The 26,458-nt window shown below is 40.8% G+C and overlaps 1 protein-coding gene across 1 annotated transcript in view; it reads right to left on the minus strand.

Moving 5' to 3' along the window:
- LOC124596115 (AP-4 complex accessory subunit Tepsin-like) overlaps window positions 1-26,458 on the minus strand; it is a 102,521-nt gene that overhangs the window by 64,604 nt on the left and 11,459 nt on the right. The window contains exon 3 of the mRNA XM_047135129.1: window positions 16,859-16,950. Within this exon, the coding sequence (XP_046991085.1) occupies window positions 16,859-16,950 (92 nt within the window). The remainder of the gene's footprint in view (window positions 1-16,858; window positions 16,951-26,458) is intronic.

Genomic DNA, 26,458 nt, shown 5'->3' on the forward strand with positions numbered 1-26,458 from the left:
TACGTCGATTCCATGGTACGGGATGCTATTATCCGATCGGCGCCCGACAAAGAAGTTAGGCAATGTGCCCTTCAGTTGGCAAATAAGACTCTAGATGAAGTCCTACCCATCGCTCAGTCTTTTGAAATTTCTCGCGCCGCTGGAGCGCAAATAGAGGCATGGGGCGATGTCGGGGAAATACAATCTCTGTGCGATGTTGATGAAGCGTGTGGCGTGTCCCGGCCGGCCGACGTGGCCGCGGTATGGTCCCAAGCACAGCCTCAGCCTAACCGTAAACAAACCTCTAAGAAACTGCAGCAAAACCCACGGCAACTTCCTTCATGTCCGCGGTGTTTTACGAAGCATTCACAAGAAGATTGTCCACAACATTGGGCCGTGTGTCACAAACGCAAAAAAAAGGGTCATGTGTTATCCGTTTGCAAATCCGACCGCATACATGATGTTCATGAACATGACGCTGATCCTGATTCTGTGTTGTCTGTCAATTGTACTTCTTCCCTTTCAGGGAAGTTATTCCGCACTGTCCAAATACTTGGTCGAGATGTTCGCATGCAGGTGGATACTGGTTCTGCTGCCACTATCATCAATTCTCCGACGTACCTTCAGTTGGCTTCTCCAATCCTGTCACCTGTCACTACCCAGTTATGGACTTACAATAAACAGAAGATTTCTCTCTTGGGACAATTTGATGCTGAGGTATCTAACAAATCTGTTGTTTGCACTGTTCCCATATTTGTGGTCAACCATAGTAATGTGGAGAATCTTTTTGGTTTCGATGCCTTTCGTGTTTTTGGGTCCTCCATAGATGACTCTGTCAATATCGCCTCTGATGCTATTCCTTATGCTCAACTGGATTCCTTGTCGATGACATTTTCGTCCCTTTTTTCTCCTGGGTTAGGCTGCGCAAATGACTTTGAAGCTCATATCACGCTCAAACCCACTGCTTGGCCTAAGTTTTTTCGGGCTCGGCTCACTCCTGTGGCCCTTCGTGATCAGGTCAAACGGGAGCTGGATCGTCTCACTGCTTCAGGGGTCTTGCTCCTTGTCACTTCCAGTGAGTGATCCTCCCTTGTCGTTGTCGTTGCTAAGCCAAATGGTGATATTCGTCTCTGTGGCGATTTCAAAGCCACTGTAAATGCTCAATGCCTTATCCACACTTACCCTATGCCTCGACCTGAAGAACTGTTCACTAAACTTGCTGGAGGCCAGTATTTTTCTAAACTTGACCTGTCAGAAGCTTATCATCAACTTCCTCTCGACGCTGCTTCCAGGCAGTTTCTGGTCCTTAACACGCCTTTCAGCCTCTATGAATACCACCGATTGCCATTCAGGGTTGCCAGCGCCCCTGCTCTCTTTCAGCGATTCTTGGAACAATTATTGCTCACTGTCCCTGGGTGTATAAATTACCAGGACGACATTATCGTCACTGGATCCACCACTGACGAACATCTTCAAAGTCTCTGCACACTTTTTCATGTCTTACAGGCTGCTGGTCTTAAGTGTAATCTTCAGAAATCAAAATTTTTTCATGCATCTATCACATACTTGTGGTTTCAACTCTCTCGGGATCGTATTCGTCCGCTTCAGCAAACTGTCGCTGCGATCGATGCCCTTCCTCGCCCTACGGTGTTAAGGAACTGCAGGCCTTCTTGGGGAAAATAGCATACTATCACAAGTTTTTACCGTCTGCTGCTTCAGTGGTTCAGCCGTTGCATTGCCTGTTACATAAACACGTGCCTTTTCACTGGTCCGCATCATGCGATGCGGCTTTCCAGAAATTGAAGACTATGCTGAAACAGGACCCGTGCCTGGCTACTTATCGACCTGGCCAACATCTTGTTCTTGCCACGGACGCCTCTCAATAAGGGGCCGGTGCAGTCCTTGCACACTGTTTTTCTGACAGTTCTGAACAACCCATTGCTTATGCCTCCAAAACGCTCACGGATGTCCAACAAAAGTATTCTCAAATTGAAAAAGAAGCTTTGGCCATTATTTATGCTCTTCATAAGTTTGGTGTTTTTCTCTATGGATCCAAATTTCATCTTGTTACGGATCACAAACCACTTGTTTCCTTGTTTCATCCATCAACACCACTTCCCGACAAGGCTGCACACTGCCTCCAGCATTGGGCTCTTTACTTGTCTCGTTTCAATTACGAGATTCATTTCCGGCCGACGGCTCAACATGCGAATGCTGATGCACTGTCTCGCCTTCCCATGGGTCCTGATCTGGCATTCGATGGGTACGAACTTTTGTGTTTCCACCTGGATGTTGCCGAGCAGTGGGTTGTGGACGGGTTCCCCATCACCGGAGACCAGCTGGCGGCTGCTACGGGTTCTGACCCTACCCTCTCCCGGATTTTACGCAGTATTCAGAAGGGTTGGCCAGATCGTCCATCTGCTAAGACTTCTGATCCGTTGCAGAACTATTACGCTTTGCGTTACCACCTCACGGCTAGGGATGGTGTTATCCTCCATTCCACCAACAATGCTTCGCCACGTGTTGTGGTACCTGCGTCTTTGCGTGCTTAGGTCTTGCGCGTCCTTCACCAAGGGCACTGGGGTGTCTCTCACACAAAATCTCTGGTGCACTGTCATGTGTACTGGCCCGGCATCGGCTCTGAAATCGCACACATGGTTGCTGCCTGCGGCCCTTGTGCGTCACAGGCCGCTGCCCCGAAGTCGTCTTTGTCACCGTGGCTTTCACCTGAGAAGCCCTGGGAGCGAATTCATGCTGACTTTGCGGGACCTTTTTTGGGTACTTATTGGCTTCTCATTATTGATGCCTACTCTAACTTTCCTTTCATTGTCTGTTGCACGTCGCCTACCACCGCGGCAACCACCAATGCTGTAGCTCACATTTTCTTTTTGGAAGGCCTTCCCTCTACTCATGTTACTGATAACGGTCCGCAATTTGCCTCTTCCGATTTTGCGGATTTTTGTGCCCGTCACGGCATCATGCATGTCATGGACCCTCCGTTCCATCCACAGTCAAACGGTGAGGCTGAACGACTGGTCCGCACATTTAAGGCTCAGATGAGGAAACTCCTGACTTCTGCTGCTGATGATGCGCTTCTCCAATTTCTGGCTTCTTACCGTTTCACCCCCATGGGCGACCACAGCCTGGCTGAGCTCTTACATAGCCAACATCCCGCACGCTACTTCATCTTCTGCGGCCTTCCACCTCACGGCCGCGGGTGCCTTCGCTTGGCCGGTTCACCGCCGACGACCTTGTATGGGTACAGGGATATGGCAGGCGGCCAAAATGGAGTCCTGGCCGCATCTTACGACACCGTGGCCGACGCCTGTATGAAATCCAGATGGACACGGGTGTTGCAGTGCGTCATTCGGACCACCTTTGGCCTCGTGTGCCGGCAACGTCTGTTCCAGATGCCACTACACCACCTTTGGCTCTACCTGACGCTCGGGATACTGGAATCTCTCATTACTCACAACGCAGTCCTCTCATCATCATATCGGTGCCAGCACAAGAACTGACGCCACCAGGAGACGTGCCCATGCAGGAACCAGATGACCATCATCTGTCGGAGCAACTCTACTCGCCTCCTTCTCCTACGGACGTGGACACATTGCCCATATCTCCTGTTATAACAACTGGACTTCCCGCAACGGGCAGATTGGTGCACGAGACCCCAGCAGATTCGACCCCCACGTCTCCTGTCATCTCGACCCGTTATCATCGGGGACACTTCCGTTCGTATGGGAAGCCTCCTCCTCGAGACTTTACAGCCAGTCAAACAACACCTATGGATGTTAGCAATCTACAGGCCACCTCCATCAAGACCTGTGCAAAAAATTCAAAGGGAGGAAAAGTATTGTGACTCGGCGATCTTTCAAAGTGCCGCCGCACAGTTACATGCATCCTATACATGCGGCGCTGTCTGGCAGCCATGCAGCAGCCACCTAAGCGACCAGCCAGCCAGCGGCCGCTAGACTTGGACTCAGTTATGATTTGACTGTTAAAGTGTACACACGTCTTACTATGTTTACTTGATCTGTCACTTTCATGTATTGCGTCTTCCTTGAAATATATTTGTTCAACTTGAAGTTATTACATACGTCATTGACAAAAATTATTTATTACTTTATTATCGATGAAGTCCTTTTTATCAATACACGAGAATGTTCATTTGCATTCCACACACTACGCTGTCACAAATATGATCCTGAATAAAATATAGGGGTGGATACTACACCATGTTTCTGTATGAGTCTACCGACCTTTCCATATACAGGGCTGGCAAAAGGTAGATAAACAATTCTTGGTTTCTCTTTCTCAGTCCCAGTCTGAACCTTTTTCTTACGTGTTCTGGATTTTTATTGCTCAAATTGGCAGTCTGAGTATCTATTCCTTCAAACACTATTTGTAGGTGGTTTAATTCTTTGGGAATGCTCTCTTTGTCTGAAAGCGTTAAAGCTCTATGGACCAGAGTCTTTAGCACAGAATTTCTTTGTGGCACTGCTGGTTGGTGGCTTGAGGTGTGGTGACAAAGGACAAATGCCAGAGAAAATGAGAGAGAGAGAGAGAGAGAGAGAGAGAGAGAGAGAGAGAGAGGAACACTTCAAGTTTTTCATTCCATGTTGCCACACAGCAAATGTGCCATCCATATATAGACAAAAACACACTGGATTGAACACTGGAGATTCTAATGCCTTTGTTTCAACATTCCATTTATAGATTTACCACAGTATCTCTGCTGTACACCTTGAAGTACACTAATAAAAAATCATTGAAAAAACCTGAGAGGTAACAATTTTCATATAGATTTTGACTTTTTGTCTAGAGTCCTGAGAGGAGTTAAGTACTCTGGTTGAAAGCTATTCAATAAGCTCCCATCCAGCAGAAAGCAAGATACTGAGTATCAGAACCAGTTCAAAAGAAAAGTAAAATTACACCTCACTAACCACTCTTTCTACAAATTCTCTGAATACCTAAATTCAAGGAAAGTTCTTTAGTTCAATGAAAGTTCTTTAGTTACATGGCAAGTGGCAGTGTTTGATGTAAAGCTGCATGACAAGAAGTAAAGTACTGCAAACAGAACTCAATATTTTCTTTGGGAGATACTGATGCGATCAAGCACATTACCTACTACAGTAGCCATTAGTATAAGTAAGGCAACAGCAATTATTTTCACGGTGATACTGGAAAAAAGTGCATGCGACTCCTGTATATAAGAAGGGCAAAAGAACAGACCCACAAAATTACAGAGCGATATCCGTAACTTTGGTGTGGTGCAGAATCCTTGAACACATTCTCAGTTCAAATATAATACATTTCTTGAGACTGAGAATCTATGTCCATGAATCAGCATGGTTTTAGAATGCATCGCTTAAGTGAAACTCAGCTCGCCCTTTTCTCACATGATATACTGTGAACTATGGATGAAGGGCAACAGGCAAATTTCATATTTCTAGATTTCTGGAAACCATTTGATACAGTCCCCCACTGCAGGCTGTTATAGAAGGTACGAACATATGTAATAGGTTTAGAGATAACTAAGTGGGTCGAAGACTTGTTAAGTTACAGAACCCAGTTTGTCGTCCTCGACAGCGAATGTTCATCAGAGACAAGGGTATCATCAGGAAAACCCCAAGGAAGTAAACTATGTGATCAAAAGTATCCAGACATCTGGCTGAAAATGACTTACAAGTTCTTGGCGCCCTCCATCAGTAATGCTGGAATTCAATATGGTGTTGGCCCACCCTTGATGCCAGCTTCCACTTTCGAAAGCATACAATCAGGTGCTGGAAGGTTTCTTGGGAAATGGCAGCCCATTCTTCATGGAGTGCTGCACTGAGGAGAGGTATCAATGTTGATCGCTGAAGCCTGGCACGAAGTCAGCATTCCAAAAAATCCCTAAGGTGTTCTATAGGATTCAGGTCAGGACTCTGCGCAGGCTACCCCATTATAGGGATGTTACTGTCGTGCAACCACTCTGCTACAGGCCATGCATTATGAACAGGTGCTTGATCATGTTGAAAGATGCAATCGCCATTCCAGAATTGCTCTTCAACAGTGGAAAGCAAGAAGATGCTTAAAACATCAATGTAGGCCTGTGCTGTAATAATGCCACGCAAAACAAGGGGTGCAAGCCCCCTCCATGAAAAATATGGTCACACCATAACACCACCACCTCTGAACTTTACTGTTGGCACTACACACGCTGGCAGATAACATTCACCAGGCACTCGCCATACTCACACCCCACCATCGGATTGCCACATTGTGTACCGTGATTCGTCACTTCATACAACGTTTTTCCACTGTTCAATTGTCCAATGTTTATGCTCCTTACACAAAACGAGGCGTCGTTTGGCATTTGCCAGTGTGATGTGTGGCTTACGAGCAACCGCTCGATGATGAATTCCAAGTTTTCTCGCCTCCGTCTAACTGTCATAGTACTTCCAGCGGATCCTGATGCAGTTTGGAATTCTTGTGTAATGGTCTGAATAGATGTCTGCCTATTACACATTATGACCGTGTTCAACTGTTGGTGGTCTCTGTCAGTGAACAGACGAGGTCGGCATATCCTTTTTTTTGCTGTACGTGTCCCTTCAAGTTTCTACTTCACTTACACAGCAGACATAGTGATGTTTAGGAGTGTGGAAATCTTGCGTACAGACATATGACACAAGTGACACCCAATCGCCTGACCACGTTCAAAGTCCGTGAGATCCGTGAAGCGCCCCATTCTGCTCTCTCACAATGTCTAATGCACCTAAAAACGTATGTTTTCGGGGGTGTCCGGATACTTTTGATCACATAGTGTATGATAGGACCACTATTAGTCTCTATATGCGTAAATGATTTGATGGTCACAGCGGGAAGCAATCTGTGGTTGTTTGCTGATGAAGCTGTGGGGAACCGTAAAGTGTCGAATTTGAGTGACTGTAGGATGATACAAGATGACTTTGACAAAATTTCTAGTTGGTGTGATGAATGGCAGCTAGCTCTAAATGTAGGAAAATGTAAGTTAACGTGGATAAGTAGGAAAACACCTCATAATGTTCGGATAAAGTTATATTAGAAAGCATTATCAGTGTCGTGCTTGACACAGTCACCTCATTTAAGTATTGGGTGTAACATAGCAAAGCAATACGAAATGGAACAGCATGGGAGAACTGTGATAGGGAAGGCGAATGGTCGGCTCTGGGTTATTGGGAGAATTTTAGGAAAGTGCAGTTCGTCTGTAAAGGAGACTGCATATAGGACACTGGTGCGAACTGTTCTGGAGTACTGTTTGAGTATATGGGAGACAAGACATCAAAGCAATTCAGAGGCGGTCTGTTGGATTTGTTACTGGTTAGTTGAAACAGCATGTAAGTGTTATGGACGTGCCTCAGGACCTCAAATGGGAATCGCTGGAGGAAAGGCAACATTATTTTTGAGGGACACTAGTGAGAAAAGCTGACTACAGAATGATTCTACTGCCTCCAAAATACAATGCCTGCAAGGACTATGAAGATAAGTTATGAGAAATTAAGGATACGTGAAATTAGGGCTTATGTGCAGGCGTTTTCCCTCACTCTATTTGCAAGTGGAATAGGAAAGAAACTGACTAGCAGTGGTACGAGGTACCCTCCGCCACGCACTGTATGATGGATCGCTGAGTATCTATGTAGATGTGATGTAGATGTAATAGCTTTCTTTATAATTTACTTGACTAAACTTAAGTGGCAGATGCTTGAATAGCATTAAGCAGTAATAGTTTATTGTTAATACACTACACAGGTTAAGTTCCTATGATTTACCAATCTTTTGCTAATGTGTCCCTTCCCTTGTTCTAAATCACTGAATATTTTTCTTTTTGTTGGGTTCTGTGGAGCATCATCAATCAATGAATGAGAAAAATGTGTTTATGTCAAATGAATCTGGATGTCAGTTTCACAACGTGGCGTGTGACATCACATGTGTACAATGAGAGAGAGAGAGAGAGAGAGAGAGAGAGAGAGAGAGAGAGACGACGACACTGACAATATTTCTTTTGTATCTGTTTTATTTTTTAGAGTGTAGGTTGCAACAGACTGATCTGTAGTGTAGCCCGAGGTCTACGTTAGTTTGAAAGGTGAAAGCTTGGTTGTGAGATGGCAAAGTGATATTGAACATTTTGACTAATCCAAATTTTCCATAGTGAGGATCACAATTATGATCCACAGAACACACAAATAACTAAATCAAACAGTTACAATCACTATCTGTCTCTCACTCTCCCTGTCATCAACATCATGAAGCCCACAGCAGCTGACCTTAACTGTGGAGGCCTCTGAATAGAAATTACATCCTTGACATGTTGATACACAAAAAGTATGTTGCCTTGTAGATGGAATGCCTCTTGTATTGAGCAGCCTCACAGCACGACTTGTCCATTCTGCATTTGACAACCAGTACAAAGACGGACAACAATACAACCACATGAATCCTGAATTAAATTAATCATGGCAATATGAGCATATTTTCTTAGTTATTTCTTGCTGAAGATGATTGACAGGAACAACATAAGCATATGACACAGCTCAGTAAACTGCATTAGATTTCACTTACACACTCTCTCTCTCTCTCTCTCTCTCTCTCTCTCTCTCTCTCTCTCTCTCTCTCACACACACACACACACACACACACACACACAAACACAAACTCTTCTTCATTTATGAATCGTTGCCCAAGTATATATATGGTTAGGAAAATGGGAAGGCAGCATGTTCTGTGCAACACTTACCAGCAACAGTTTTTTTTATCCAATTGCCAACTGAATCAATACCCACTTTTTTGCTGTCACCAGTCTTCCAATTCATTTCACATCACATCTGTCTTGGTTGATAGTGTGCTATTGTTTTCAGCTCCACCTCTTGTCCTCAATAAACTGTTTTACATAATCATGTGTTTGTCCACTCCTGTAATTTCTCTCCTTTGCTGCTTTCCAGACAGTACCAAGTTAACAATTCCTGGATGTCTTACCATATGTCCCACTAACCTGAACCCTTTTTAAGTCAAGAGTCTTCCAGAGACTTCTTTCATTTCAATTGTTTCTAGTACTTCTTCATTTTGAACTTTATCTGTTCAGCAGGAGCCAATGAGAAGTTGCAGCCTTGAGTTCAGCATATACAATGAATACAGCATATCATGACTGAAGAAACAATACCACAGAACTGACTGTATGTCAATTTGCTGTCTAAATGCAAAACTGTGCACAGCCACAGCACACTGTTGTTGTTTATTATGTATCTCTTGTGCTAGAAAGTAGTTCTCAAGTCCAGGCTTCAGTTAATGGCAATGGACAGCATTTCATAAAAAATAAATTGTTGTGCATTTGAAATAACACATGAACACGGATTTTTCTTTTTGAGTATTATTAACATCTGCTGCCACTGCAGTTGTTGAACCTCTGCAGTTCTCCTGGGCACTTTGTTATCGACTTCCAGTGTTGCAGTCTTTCCATAGAGAACATCAGTGTCCTTGAACAGCTTTATGCTACTTTCAATGCTACAGTTAAGCATGAGTAAATTAAATCTTTCTTTTTACATTTTTTAACTTACGTGATATTTTTTCACTTTTACTTTCATTGTAAAGATCTGAAAATTCACCAACCCTGCTGTAACAGTACATGCTGTAAGTCAAGTTTGCCAACTGGCCAAAATCCGGAAAGTGTGTTATATGCTACTGTTTCTTCAACGATGACGTACTGTAATGGAGTAAGAGATTTCATTCTCAGTAACTACTGAGAAGCTGTGATATGTATAACTTCTCTATATATTGCACCCCTCAGGGATACTAGGCTCAAAGCACCATTTGAGAGCCTCTGCACAATTTTGAAGGAAAGGAAAGGAGCCCATGATGTACTGAAGCTTTGATTTGGTTCATAAGAAACATTCAGGTGGTGTAATTGGTAATGAGCTAACTGCAAAAACAGGGAACTGGGTTGGAGTACCAGTCCAGTGAACAGTTTTGACTTGTCACATACTATTACAACAGTTCTGTTACATTATTGAATTATAGTGCCATTCTCCGGTGCAGAGTGGCACATTCATTCTTGAAACAACCTACAGGCTGCATCCAGGTCGTTCTGTCATACCTACTTTCCCAAATGTGCTAGGGATGCAAAGTATGCAGGAGAGCCACTGTTCTGACACAGACTGAATCTATGAGTCAGGCCATGACACATGAGCAAATATTCTGTTGCTAACAGTTTAAGGGCCTACATTCAACTCCCAGCCTAGTACATGTTTTATTCCGTCAGGTTAGATAAATTTTGATGCACGTTTACAATCGTTCTATAATTTTATGCATGTCCCGCATTGTAATGCTATAGCTGTTAATACTTTATGGAGTATGTAGAACAACACACCACAGCTTCTGTTAAGAAACACTTTTATTTCCTCTACTACTTATGTTAAATGAACATCTCAGCTCACTTCTTAAACAGCGGCTGATGTGGTGTTCCAAACCCCTTATGCAAGTTGTTAAGTGTGATGTATATGCACAGGCAAACAAATAATTACAATTTCAGAAAAATGGGATGATTTATTACAGAGAAACAGCTTCACAAATCGAGCAAGTCAATACTGCACTGGTTCACATCTGGCCCTTATGCAAGCAGTTATTCAGTTCGGAATTGATTGACAGAGTTTCCTACTGAGGGATATCGTCCCAAATTCTGTCCAACTGGCATGTTAGAACTTTGAAATCCCAAGATGGTTGGGGGACCCTGCCCATAATGCTCCACAAATTCGCAATTGGTCAGATATCCAATGACCTTGCTGGCCACAGTAAGGTTTGACAAGCATTCATGCTGTGTGCAGACAGTCATAATCTTGCTGAAATTTAAGCATAGGATAGCTTGTCATGAAGGGCAACAGAATGGGGCATAGAATATTGTTGACATATTGTTGTGCTGTAAGGGTGCCATGGATGTCAGTCAAAGGGGAACCACTGTTAAAAGAAATGGCACCCAAGACCATCACTCCTGGCTGTCGGGCCATATAGCAGGTGACAGTCAGCTTGGTATCCCATCACTGTCCAGGTAGTCCCTAGACACATCTTCGGCCTGAATTTCATTGACTGGAGTTAAATGTCTTTAGTGATGAGTTCCACTTTGAACTGAGCCCCAACGAACAGTGTGAAGATGTGTCTGGTGACGTCCCAGACAACGGGGGTACCACCTTGACTATCACCCGCCAACACAAGTGATCATCTGGGGCGCTATTTCTTTTCATAGCAGGACCCCTTTGACTGTCATTTGCAGTACTTTTACAGCACAGCAGTAAATTGATGCTATTATAAATCCTGTTTTGTTGCCCTTCTCACATGGCAAGATTTTCTACTACTTGTCTTTGCGATTGTCGAACCCTACCTTGGCCAACATGGTCGTTGGATCTCTCCCCACTTGGGAATCTTTGGAGCACTATGGCTAGGGTCCTCAAACCAGCTCGGGGTTTCAATGATCTAACATATCAATTGGACAGAATTTGGCGCAGTATTTCTCAAAAGAACATCCAGCAACTCTATAATCAGTGCTTGCGTAAAGGCCAACGTGTGACTGACTTCTTCATCTTGTGAAGCTCTTTCTCTTGAATAACTCATCCAATTTTTTCTGAAATTATAATCATTTGTTTGTCTGTACATGCACATCACATCTACCAATTTCCAATGCATTTGGATAGTTCAATCACAATGCATCAATGTTTTGAGTGTACATGAATGGAACAGGAAAGAGTGGTGATGTAGGGGGGCTGAGTAGGGCTGCGTGATATTGGAACACACATCACACCACTGGAAAAATGCTCCTGTTGGAGCACAAAAAGGCAAATATGTTCCTCTTCAAAAGATGCTGACAGAAAAGTTGGGAAGCTGCACCTCAATCCTCATTCCCCCTTCTTCACCAAGAATTTTGGCAAATGAATGTATTCAAATTCTTTTATCACAGAACATTCTAAATCCTCTTACCCAGTCTCTGTCTGTACTTAAGACTTCATACTCATAATTTCCCTCTCACTGTCACTGTCTATATACATTTCTCTCCCGCTGCCTCCTTCTTCTCCCATTGATTTACAAAATATCCCAATGCCATTGTCTCCCATCTCACTTCTTTTGTCTTTCTTTTCCACTGCCACTGCCTCCACCACAGGTATCTGGGCAGCTCAAAAATTTTGGTTGGTTAAACTTATTTTTTCCCTATACCCATGTGCTTAAAATTTCATCCCAAAATGTGACCTCACCGAGGTCTGGGAGAGTCTACACCCTCCAAGTCTATGGACAGTCTCCACTCATCTGTATTTTCCATTTCCAGTAACTCCTCTCTCTCTCTCTTTTGCTCCCACTGCTTGTATTTCCGTCCACCTCTCTTTCTCTTTGACTGCCACTTTCTCCTTCCCATCATCACTCTCCTCTCCCTTTCCTTCCCACTGGCACTGTCTTCTTTCTCTTCCACTATTGCTGTGTCTCTGCTGCTCCCTTTCAGCACAAAAAAGTATGAATATGTTCACATGCAAAAATTTTTGGTGAGGAAGGCAGAATGAGAATTTAGGCAGCTAGTTCCCCACCTTTTTGTCGGAATCTTTCGAAGAGGGACATATTCACCTTTTTTGTGCTCTGACACGAGCATTTTTCCTCTGGTTCCCTTCTTTTTCCTGCTACAGCTGGGTGTGCTACTCATATAAAATGATATCTATAGATCAGTAAATTGTTGGCAGTTTACTTCAAAATGGTTCAAATGGCTCTTAGCACTATGGGACTTAACAACTGAGGCCATCAGTCTGCTAGAACTTAGAACTACTTAAACCTAACTAACCTAAGGACATCACACACATCCACGCCCGAGGCAGGATTCGAACCTGGGACCGTAGCAGTCGCGGGGTTCCTTCCGGACTGAAGCGCCTAGAACCGCACGGCCACCGCAGCCGGCGGCAGTTTACTTATATAATTCAGCACATTTACACATTTTGACACATATAAACAACAAATAAGTATGCATAATATAAAGTTAACACAAAATCATCTCCCATCCAACTCAAGTTCACTTTACACTATTTTACATAAAAATGTGCAACTTTTTAGGCTACACCTACAGTACACCAAAAAATGCAGTGGTTTGTTTTGCAGGTACAAAGAATTTCGTTCAAGAAAATAATTTTTTGTAAGGTGTTTATGCCACTAGGTGGCACCATCAGGTAATTTCTAGGTCAAGGCAGCTTAATAGGCTTGAAGTGCCCATTACACAGGCAGCACGTCAAAGTTTTATTGGTGAAAAAAATGGTGATAAAAAAACATAGTTTGGTGACCTCAGAACTCTTGGGATGACTCCAGAACCCTTGCCATGTGTCCATTATGTCAATTAAAACTATATTTACACCTCAGACCAGGTACTATTTACAAAAGTAGTGTAACTTTGAACGTCTGGATCTCAGTAATGGATAACGATTCCTATAAAAGTTTCAAGGTTCCCTGAGAATGTCATCTTAAGAACATGTGATAAAAATTTCTACAATTTGCCATGAACTTAAATTATACAAGTGACCGTCCCCACAACTGGTACTTTTGGTGCCCAAAAATCAAGGTTTCGTGGAATTTTCTCAGAACGGCCCATGAGTGCTTTTATGAGCTACCTAAAATCCACCCCAGACTGCACCGTATGCAAAAGAACCAACCATCTGCTCAATTTGCCAGGACTGGAGGAATGTGTAATATTTAAATTCTGACTCTGTACTGCAGGATAGCTAAAGTATACCCGTTCTTGCATTAGGTATGCAAATGGTCGGTAGGCCAAGGGCTATCCAAAAAGCTTGACTCCTTATCTCCATGATCAATAGAACATGAGATATTACCCCCCTGAAAAAATTGCAGTTTTGCACATTCTGGTACAGCGCACCTGTTGTTCATGGACCGATAGCACTTTGCAAAATAAAAGTAATTGTATTGCTGTGCCATCCCAACTATACATGCTACAATACTTCTGTCAGAAATTAATTTCCCACAGATTGAACAAATGTGTGCAGAAATTTATCACTTTGCTGAAAATCTACCCAAGGGCAATGTTGTAAATAACTGGATCTCAACAAGCAAGGTGATGCTGAGGCAAACGGGACTGATATTTGTGAGGACGGAGGTACAAGACCCCATTTGACCAGCCAGATTTAGGTTTTCCATGGTTTCCATAAATCACTTACAACAAATGTCAATACAGTTCCTTTGAAAAGAACACAGTAATTTTCCTCCCCACTCTTCCCTAATGTGAACATGTAATCAGCCTCAAGACCTCATCATCAGCATACCATTAAACCCTAATCTTCTTTCCTTTGAACGGGGAGTGACTGTTGTATTGCACACCTCCATTCTCTTTCCAAGAGTACTGTTAGCATGGATATGAGAACGAAACGGTTTGTGAATAGTGGAAAATGACACTTACGAGTGCTACAAGGTTACAATGAGAGGTTTAGTTACTTTTTATGAGGTAATAAGAAATTTTGTTAAGGACAATGACTGTTAATAAGTGTCATTTGAATAACAGTTTTGCACAAAATCTCAAACAAATGAAATACATTACTGTTTGCTGACAGTGAAGTGACTGGTGTCAAACATTTGATGGAAACACACAAAAAAATGAGTATTGTTAAAATGATAAAACTTTTTCCCTTAAAAAATATACAGCCTCTTCAGTTCAGAAACAAATTGAGATGAGGTATGTTCATGGAGTCACATCATCTTGATATCAAGACAGTTTATTACTTGATAAATGAATTTTAATCATAACTGTATGAGAGTACAGCTTTGACACATTCCAGACAACCAAATGAAATTTCCTTTGATGCAATTGTCAATAAAATTTATCTTGTGATGATAGAAGTCTATCTCATTAAAATTTTTCAAATAATAAACACCTCAAACGAACGAGTAAATGCACCCTCCTAACACCACCTACACTGGCTCTGGAACTGGCAAAACATATACTATCAAAGGGATAGCCACAGTTTGTGAAATAACACATGTTGTGTATCAGCTGTTACGTAAACACTGTCTGGCCTTCTACATTTGTGTGACTACCACCAAATTATCAGTTAGGATGAATGGGCATGGACAGAGGATGTATACGGGCGAACACACAATTTCCTGTTTCAGGGCATGCAATATCCTGTTTCAGGGCATGCTCTACGACATGACAGACCTGACACTGGTGCCCGCTTCACCACACATCCCATCTGGATTCTTCCATCTGACAACAGTTTCTCAGAACTCTGCTGGTGGAAACTGCTATTACAACAAGTCCTTGGTTCTTGCCACCTACATGGCCTTAATTTACATTAATTTCTTCATTCTCAACATTTTTCACTCCCTCTTTTCTTTCTTGACCTCTCTATTTGCCTCCCCTCCCCCAATACCTACTATGTTTAACACACTTAGCATCCCACTTTTATTAACTCTTGCACAATACTTTGTCACTTATCCCTATCCTATCTTCCACCTTTAACACCTCAGGTTGTAACATTCCAGGCTTATGGTTACCACCCCTGCATTATGTATTAGTAGATCAATACTCTTATATCTCCAGCTATAATTAAATTCTATTACTTTTCGATAATAGGAAAAAGGCTTTTAGAAGAATAATAGCAATGCCAAGCAATAGTAATTACAATACCCTTTGTACCATAAACAATCAAAATCAAATTCAAGAAATTAATATATGGAAAATGTTTGGATAAAAGAATAATATATTTTGTTCTCAACATCTGTAAATGGTAGGAAATACATCTCAATCTCAAACCTAATTAACAAAATAGGTAACTGATCATTTGGCATTGTTAGAATGCTTATTTCTGCAATTTCAATATTAATGTGATTTTTGTGTTGAAAATGTCTTAAACTTGTTCTAGCAAAGTAGGGAATATTATAATGTGTTTGATAATATTGTTAAACTATTTCATATTATAAATTATGTTCTGCATTATTGTAACCAGTAGTACATTGTAGAAGAGTATAAATACTCGTTCTCGAGTACTGTTAGGACACATGAGTGTTGGACCCACTAGAGGACAGATCTGTGCATACAGTTGAGGTAAGTTCTTGGTGCATTATTCAGGCTTGGATTTACAATAGAGCAACTCGTGTGTTGGACATTGTCAAAAACAGCATATTAGAACAGTGTGGTGTGTTAAACAGTTTGATTTAATATTGCAAAAGGCAGAATGATATGTCACTTTATATTTGTACTTTGTTGAGTATTAGTGTTGAACAATCAATGGATCTCACACACGCATATCTACCAAATTACTGCATCTGGACTATTTAATATCGCCATTGTAGTATGTGCTACCATCGGTTAGCTGTAGTAGTAACAACAAGGCTTATTACAACGAAGATTGATCATGAGCTCATAAGATACAGGTTCTGAAGTGAATAAATTTACATACTTACTTTACTTCAGATGTGGTCTACATCACTGTAGTGAAATCCATTATGGCATCCTGTATTTATTGAACAAGCATATTTTAGCTCATGTATGCAGTCGTCAGGGACACTGATGCCAAGATATTTGCAGGTATTTAAACCATTTTTAACTACTCACTTCTCATTCAGTCTGGTGAATCTCCTCTGACCCAGGGTTCTGGGTGACTTTTCCATAACTCTCTTCATTTCCTAAACCTCACCAGTTGTTTTCCTTCACCCTTTTCCCCCTGCAAACCCTTCTGCCAGGCAAAGGAACCACTGCCTCTAAAAGCTTGCACATTTCCTTAACTTTTATGTGTTTTCTCCTCCTGCCGCTCAGTGAATAGATTTTTTATCTATCCAATTATACTTTTCAAAATTGATTTTTTTCATTGATATACACTAACCTACCAGTTACACTTACCTTAAGTTTCACACATGACGAGGGTTTGTCTAGTTTCCTTGCCAAATACTCCCCTAACAATTCACTGTGAGGAGGTGGCTGAAAAGTGATTTCTTTGATGCTCGTTAAAGAAAACAATTTTTTGACATGTTTTTAGTATAGCACTTGTCAATGTGGTGTCATATGAATGAGTCAGCAGAAGAAAGTTTATTTTTTCCCCACCATTCTCTGGTAACAAGTAGTTAGTAGTTTCATTTATATTGCTAGAAAGTGCTGTCTATTATATAAATTGTCTCATCCTACTGTGAATGTTCTTCTCTTTGAATTTAATCAATGTGTAACTCATAATGATGTCAGCACTTTCTTCTGCCGACATCTTCATGTTGGTTGATGGTGCAAAAAGGCTACATCATTTCCACGAGGCAGTTGTTTACCGGTGACATGCAATATGATGCAGCATGGGTACCTCTGTTTATCCCGTGACACTATTGCCCTGATTGGTCACCGTCTACTATCAAAAAAGCAATATCCAACAAAGATTGAATCTGTTGCTAGGTGCCAATCCGAGGGAGGCCTGCACCACATCTCATGCACTGCTCAGCTAGTACCCCAACATGAAAGTTCCTCCAGCTTGTCGACGCATATGATAAAGTACTTTTGACAATGAGAACTTACTGGGCATGAATGGAAAACAAAGTTGACTGTGTAGCCAGAAGAAATTGTGTGCACAATGTTGTGCTTGGAGACACAGCAAATAACCCAATGCTCAACTCTCAGTCCCAGTTTGCCAACAAAGGGTAACTGGCCTTTAAAATTTCCATATCTGCATGATTATTTCTGCCACAGTATATAAAGCTCTTCTCGGGTTACCTTTTGCAGATACATCACATCAGAGGACAATGACTGGCAGCCTCCACAGGGAAGTATTATGCAATTTCTGCAACTGCATCTGATGCGATGCTCAGTATACTTGACAAGCCTGAATGGTTAGCTGAAGTATTGAGGTCTGCATATACAAAGTAGTGATTATAGACCAAACTGACTATACCTTACATACTTTGTTCTCATCACAAAAATTGTATGTCCTTCCTCTAATCTTACCTACAGACTTCTGAATAGATCTTAGGAGTGCCTCACTATTGCAAAAGTTGTTAAATATTGTGGATTAGTTCCACACAGGAACCATTTTACAGAAGAGGTTTTTGAATACAGAGTTAGTTCCCTCTATAAGCCTCCAAGAAATTCACTGTTGCTGCATTTACTATAAGTGTTTATAATATTTTTTACATCCTTGAGCTTTTTAACACCTTTGGCGACCTCTTCTCTGCATTCTTCATTTCAACTGATGTCCTCTGGGTGAACTTCCATTCGTTTCATTTGTCCAGTTAACAAGCAAGGACACCAAAACACCAATCAGGTGGAATCCAAGTCCCACTTCTCTCATATGACACACTACAGTGATATTAATAGCAACCTCAGAGTTTCCACAGATGGTTCATTTATGAATAATGAAATACTGCCATGAAAGAAGCTGCACAAGCATTCAGTCAACTCTCAATAAGTTTTCAAAGTGGTGCAAAGATTGGCAACTTGCTTTCAATGTTCATAACTGTAAAACTATGTGCTTCACAAAATGAAAAGACATAGTATATGATGGCTGTAGTATCAATTAATCACAGTTAGAATCAATTAACTTATACAAATATGTGAGTGTAACAATCTGTAAGGATACGAAATGGAACGATGAAACAGTCTCAGTTGCTGGTAAAGCAGGTGGCAAACACAGGGAAATGCAGTCAGTCTACAAATGGCAGTCCTAGAATATTGCTCTAATGTGTGGGACCCATATCAAATTGGACTAACAGGGGATACTGAACAGATACAAAGGAGGGCAAAATAAATAGTCACAGGTTTGTTTGATGCATGGGAGAGAGTCACAAAGATGTTGAAAGAACTTAACTGAGGGATACTATGAAAACCTATGTATAAAGTTTACAGAACCAACTTCAAGTGATGAATCTAGGAATGTATTACAACCTCGTACTTATCTCCCATGAGGATTGCGAAGACAGGATTAGGCTAATTTACAGCAAGCACAGAGGCACTTAAACTATCATTCTTCCTGCACTCCATACACAAATGGTATAGGAAAAAGTCTTTATAACTTGTACAAATGGACGTACCAGTATCAATTGAAAAATACTTCTTTTTAACACATTCACCTCTAAGCATTATCATACATGTTACGTTACAGCTATTGTACAGTTTGAAATAACTGTTCAAATATTCCATCATCAACTTCGATGCTTTTGCACACTCCTGGGAGAACATGTGTTGCTTGTGCAAATGATTCTGCACATTCCTTAATGAGGGCAGCAGCATCCACTATGCAACCAAGCAGTTCATCTAGTGTACTCACCTTTCCTATGTACACCTCAGATTCATCCAATCTCACTAACAAAAATCTAATGGCCTAAGGTCTGGTGATTTTGGTGGCCAGTTAATTGTAGTATACCATGACCAATCCAACAACTAGCATAATGGAGCTGAGATGGTCCATCACATATATTGTAAAATGTGGAGGGGCTGCATCATACTGGAAGTGCAATGCAGCCCGCTTGATGACTGGAACATCCTCATGGTGTTTATAAAAGAAAAAAAGGCCAGTAATTCTGCCCTAGCATCTGCTCTTCTGAAACAACTGCACCTATGAATATATTACCGATTAAGATGAGACAGGTTGGGCTACAATAAAATGTCGCAGAGGTTGGGTGGGTAAGACACATATGTGCGTACCACTACCCCAAAAACAAATGTGCATTAACATTGTTCTAACTTGAAAACCATTTGGAACAGGGCATATGCCCATATGAAGAGTTTTGCTTGAAATGAGCATTCCCATCATATGCCTGAATATTGACATTTCCCTCTGGGACACCCTGCAGATATAGAAGTTTATCTAGAAGTACTTGTGTTTACTCTATCCTATGTAGTTGTGGATGTCATCTATTGGTCAGGCCATCAGGACCATGGAGGAACAGTGTATAGATCGTAAGTGTCACAATGCTTACAACAGCTATGCAAATCCACTACTGCAGAACATTGCAATGGTATCAGTCATCGTATGGAATTTAACAACACAAGCATTTTGGACTGCACTTCTAGCTACTGGGATAGTGTTATTAAGGAAGCAGTTGAGATTAAATTAGCAAGTGACCTTATGAACCGATATGGAAGAGTTTGCTTAAATCCTGCACTCACCTTGGACATATGCCAGAGGAGCAGAATTAATGCTACCTCACCTTTTGGTAATTAATATTCACTACTGATAACACCTGACATTCGTCATCTTGGATTGTGCATTAATGCTAGTTATTTTCACTGTGTGTGTTGTCTTTATGCATATGCCATATTATGGTTCTTAGTGGTGTAGCCCAGCTGAACAAGGGTTTAGATTGTCTTTCACAGTGTTGTCTCATTGCATTTTTGCCTTGAAAATGATGGAGTGTTCATCAGCTGAAATATCAGCTGTTGTCAAAGACATCAGCTTGCTATATTCTCATAAGTTGCTTGAACAATCGATACACCAGGAGATACTCTAGATAGTTTCGTGTGATGACTGTTGGTCTCAATTTTGTTCCTAAAACTAAGGCCTAGTGACCTAAACCTTGTATGGACACACTTAGAGAGACTAAAAACTGCTTTTCAAGGTCACATTATGAGATACGGAACATCATACTGGAGTAACTTATCACAATGGATGTTATTATTGCATTTGGCGGTGCATTATGTCAGTCATCGCAACACTCGTTCTTTAATAGCCAATGACACTACACGATTTAAGATGGTACCTGAATCACCTTGCTTTGAGTGTTGAAAGTTTATTCACTAGCTATGGCTCATCATCAACAGGCTATTCATGACAGCATTACTCCTTTTGTGGATGAAGGGAATTTAATGGCGTTGGAGACTGGGGTGCAGTACATGATTCCTGAGGACTAAAAATTGGCCTATTATGATAACAACTCCACCAATTAATGTTTATTGTGGAAAATATCTACTGTAATCCACACAATGTAATACTTTCTGATGAATCAGTATTTCCCACAAGGTATCCCAGTCCAGTATGAGTTCAAAGGTTGCATGGCGTCAGTTTCAGTCTCAAGTATATTAGCAAGGCACATCACAGTAGCCACGCATCTGTGGCAGTTTGTGGCGGATTCGTTCTCATGGAGTCATGGAGTTGGGATGCTTCACAGCATAGGTGGCCAACTTGATGCTGCCCCCTCCTCATAATGCAGATAATGTTATGATCTCATCAATGCAAAAATTATATCCTGTAGGATTAATCTGTTCCCAACAGTGTCTTCAATACAAGTGGGTTGCGCAATAGAATGAGATTTGCACTGGCGACATTCTGCACAACTCAGTCCCAATGAAAATGTATGGGTGGAAATGAATGGGCCACATGAGACGACTAACCTGACCTCGCACCATGAACCCTTAATGACCACAATGGCACTCTAGCTCCCTGGGGGGAGGTAGCTAGACTGGCTTCCTTGTCGGATGTAGATTATCACTGAAGTACAAGGCATTTGGATGAGTTATTAAGTGGTGAAGAAACTACAGGCTGAGTCCTTTCGAGTGCCGAGAATGTTCGTTCTATTAATTATGTGTTTTGCACAAATCAAAAAACTAACATAGTAAAACAAAAAATATATCACACGTCATATTCAGTTTTATTCCTGCTCTTCAGTCTGCCAACTATGCCACCAAACTACGGTGTCAACATACTAACTGATGCAATATTCACACTTTTCTTAATGTTTATTTTTTCCCCATCACTGACGTCACCTCATGACTCTGTTGTCTTTTCCACCACGACTCATTCACCAGTAACAGGATAGAAAAAGACATCATAAAGAAAACACCACACAAATGCACGCAGAACTAGCAATTCATCATCAGAATGCATAAGATTGAAAATAAAATACAACAACCTGAAGTTGTATTACAGTCTTTGAACAGTGCAGTGGTAAGCATAATACAGCACTGATGTAGAGAGAGTGAAATACAGCATGTGGTGCTTTTGCCATGTGAAAGGAAAAGCTGCTGTTGGAGAAGTACTGCAACAGGTGAGTTTCGTCCGTTATATGAGAAATTGGGCACATTTTAAAGCTAGACGAGATCTGATAACAGATAGTGTAGACAGACATTTCCAAATGTCAGCCACTGAACCAACAAAGCTAAATATCTATAAAAAATTAAATATTTATTTAGCATTTATCTTAAAACACAGCTACAGATATGATAATCCCTGCAAGTATCCACACAGCCACAAACATGTAGATTTCCATCTGATGGTGCATCACCTCATATTTGTTCCAATATCTGAATCAATCTTTCAAACATAACTACGGACCATCCAACGTATTTCTTTCAGCAATGGCTATAGCTCTTCCCTGATCAATAATATACTATGGGAAAAAAATTAAAAAAATAAAAAATAAAAAAATCAGCCAGTACTTACAAAGCCTGGTGTAAAATACCATATACTGGCAACATTTCAGACAACCTTGCAAAAAAGTTAGGCTCACAATTATTTTTATTTAACAATAAGGACAAACTGCAACTCTTGACGCAGAGTGGCGTGTATAAAATCAATGCAAGCAGTGTGAAAAAGTATAAACAGGTTAGCCAGGCAGATTTGTGACAACTAGTCTATCTGAACTTGAGAAAGATGGAGATCAAGGATAAAAGATTCAACCTTTGCTGGTTATCTTTTAACAGAAAATCACCACTAAGATGTAGAACGTGAACTTTTACATTCTGTTAAGAAATGCAGAAAGGTGACCTTACTGGAAATAAAATATTCTAGGCTATTATGCTGTGGTCTAAGGAATTTCACTTCAAATCCCAACATTTCGTCCCCATCTGCGGAGGACATTATCAAGGGGGATCATAGCTTTGATGAACATCTGGTTCCCAACCTGGTTTGCAACTCGCTATTTTATTAATTGTGACAATTCTGGCAGTGAAAATTCACATTTTACAATACGACCTTACTGGAAACCAACAAACATTGCACAGAAAGCCATCTTAATATTAAATGATCAGACTCCGTGTCGTTTTCCCCCTTCATTAAATTAAGTTTTTGTTGCAAATACCAGATTGAAACTTAAAACGAATCCTATTACACGTTGTTAAATATATCTCCACATAAGAACTTCATTCCCCCTCTTTAGTTAATGTAATTATCTCTACATGACAAAAAAATGTAACGTTCCTTTGTAAACACCCTTTTTCATTTTTGTATCTTCTGCACACATAATATCTGTGTAAGTTGCACATCATATTTACTTGTGTTTGCGAGATTCAGTTATCACCTGAATATTATCTAAGAAGCTGATAGTTGCTTCATGACCAGATAAATATAATTTTGCAGAACATTAGTAAGATTCTTTTTTTCCTTTTTAATATAAACCCAAGTGTTAAGGATAAAATTCATAAACATTCTGAATTATTTTGGCATTGTGAAACTGGTAAACACTGCTGCAAGGGTAATCAAAAATTCAGCATCGGTCTTAGACAATGTTCTTACAGATATCGACAAAAGTTGTGTAGTGAATCCCCTATAGCATTTGTTGTAATTTATGTATGAAATATGCACTGAATATTCATCAGAATACTTCTTGAAGCCTTGTCCATTATCAAATACAGGCTGCCTAAATTTACTTGGCAGTTTCAGTTTTTATAAGTGCATTAAATATGGCATGAATGTAGACTCAGGCTATGCTATAAATCAACCTGCTGCCACAATCTTTATTTCACACTGATATTTACCAGCTTCACCAACTCTGTAGCCAAATTATCACTATCGGCCCTAAGCTAGACCTTGAGTTAATTTACAGATCTGTCTATTACAACAGCCATGACTTTGGGAGGAGGAGGAGGAGGAGGAGGAGGAGGAGGAGGAGCAGGAGGAGTCGACTACCATCACATATCAGCAATGTTGCCTGAAACATATATATAAAAGATCTTGGCCTCTCGGACCATTACTGTCATACAACAAAGCTAATGTTAGGTTTAGAAAACCCCACAAAATTATAAAATAATCTTCTCAAAAACTGCTTTGGAAACTTCTGGCAGTATATAAACAGTTAGAAGTGTGAATTTAACAACTCACTGAGCAGTTAAAGTGATGAGTTGTCAACAAGCATACAAAAAAGAATAAACCCATTTTTTACCATTCAGTGAAATGTTGCTTTCATGTTTCTCCAAATGTAAAATACATACTTTTTCAGGGGTACTGAAAACAAAACCTGGGATGAAATGCATGCAGAAAAAAAAATCCTGCGCATAGTTCAAAGTCATTTTCAGGAAGTCTTTCCAAAAGTGGCCACTTTATTAGTAGTAGCTACGGAAAACAAATGAAAATTGTGGGTAACAGAAACATCACTGCTCTTTATAAAAAACACTGTGTTAGTACAGTATTCCTAACTAATTATCCCAGTTACAAAAAGAGCCACAGGAAGCTAAATTAATCTTCTCATCCTCTTTGTCTTTTTCCATTGCTCGACAGGGTCAGCACTGTTGTATTGGTTGTGGCACTGTTAATGGTAGATGGTGACCAGATGCCCTTCCTGACGCCACCACTGCCCCTGAGGTGGAATTCACGCACCCTCTCTCTCTGCATCTAGAGTAAATCCAGCTCACCAGCCCTCCTCTCTCATTTGCGAGGTGGATTTGAACTGAAGCAGGCTCCTCTTCCTGTATGACGGAAGTGGCATGTTTATACGCTCTAGCTATCCAAATGGGTTAGGAAGGTAATTTAATGACAAAATAATATATAATACAAAGCATAAAAGCAAAGTAGTATGAGAAGTCATAAAAAAAAGAGCAGCTGCATCAAAATTTCCTTAAAACAGGTGTACTGCCCCAATAAATTATGCAGCCAGCACTATTTTGTATACCATAATAGACCGAGAAGTCATGGATAGCACACAAACTCCATTAACAAAAACAATGAACAAGTATTTTAGTTCAGACATTTTTCTAGAGTTGCTAGTTGTGCTACCACTAAAGAAACATGATGCAGAAAATACTGAAAACAACAGGCCAGTATTCCTATGATGAAGCACAGCCTCATGCATAAACTGAATAAATATAACCAATCTCAAGAAGCACTGTTTACATTTTCAGGTAGCAGACATAGAGTAACATCCATAACAGAGTTCAGAAAAGTAGTAATTAAAGTTCCCAACAGGGAAGAGCATGTTCCATGTATAGATCCAGAACTGTCCATGGCTTTTGACACTGTTGGCTATAAAATACTACAATACTAAGCAAACTAGAACACCAGGCACAAAAGGAACAGTTAATGAGTGGTTCCAATCATTCCTGAAAAACAGAGTGTAAACGGTAGAGATGCCCACACTTCAGATTATGTTAAATTTATAGTGAAACAATTATCAAATCCAAAACTAACTTACGTAGGAGTTCTGCAGGGGGTATATTAGGACTAATTCTGTTCTTAAATTACATCCTCTACATCTGCGTGATTACTCCTACCATTCCACTCTCGAGCGGTACGCGGGAAAAACGAGCACTCAAATTTTTCTGTGCGGGCCCTGATTTCTCTTATTTTATCGTGATGCTCATTTCTCCATATGCAGCCGGGTGCCAACAGAATGTTTTCATGATCGGAGGAGAAAACTGGTAATTGAAATTTCATGAGAAGATCCCGTCGCAATGAAAAAAGCCTTTGTTTTAATGATTGCCACTCCAATTCATGTATCATGTCTGTTACACTATCTCCCCTACTTTGCGATAATACAAAACGAGCTGCCCTTCTTTGTACTTTTTTGATGTCATCCGTCAGTCCCACCTGATGCGGATCCCACACCACACAGCAGTACTCCAGAATAGGGCGGACAAGCGTAGTGTAAGCAGTCTCTTTGGTAGACCTGTTGCACCTTCTAAGTGTTCTGCCAATGAATTACAGTCTTTGGTTTGCTGATTACCCACAATATTGTCTATGTGATCGTAGCAATTTAGGTTATTTGTAATTGTAATCCCCAAGTATTTAGTTGAATTTACAGCCCTCAGATTTGTGTGAATTATCGCGTAATCGAAATTTAGCCCATCTCTTTTAGTGCTCATGTGAATAACTTTGCACTTTTCTTTATTCAGGGTCTATTGCCACTTTTCGCACCATACAGATATCTTATCTAAATCATTTTGCAAGTCATTTTGATCATCTGATGACTTTACAAGACGGTAAATGACAGCATCATCTGCAAACAATCTAAGACAGCTACTCAGATTGTCTCCTATGTCATTAATATAGATCAGGAACAATAGAGGGCCTACCTTGGGGAACGCCGGATATTACTTCTGTTTTACTTGATGACTTTTCGTCTATTACCATGAACTGTGATCTTTCTGATAGGAAATCATGAATCCAGTCAGTCGCACAACTGAGGCGATACTCCGTAGGCACACATTTTGGTTACAAGACGCTTGTGAGGAACGGTGTCAAAAGCCTTCTGGAAATCTAAAAATATGGAATCAATTTGACATTTCCTGCCGATAGCACTTAATACTTCATGAGTATAAAGA

This window comes from Schistocerca americana, chromosome 2 (assembly GCF_021461395.2).
Source record: "Schistocerca americana isolate TAMUIC-IGC-003095 chromosome 2, iqSchAmer2.1, whole genome shotgun sequence".
Lineage (NCBI taxonomy): Eukaryota > Metazoa > Arthropoda > Insecta > Orthoptera > Acrididae > Schistocerca > Schistocerca americana.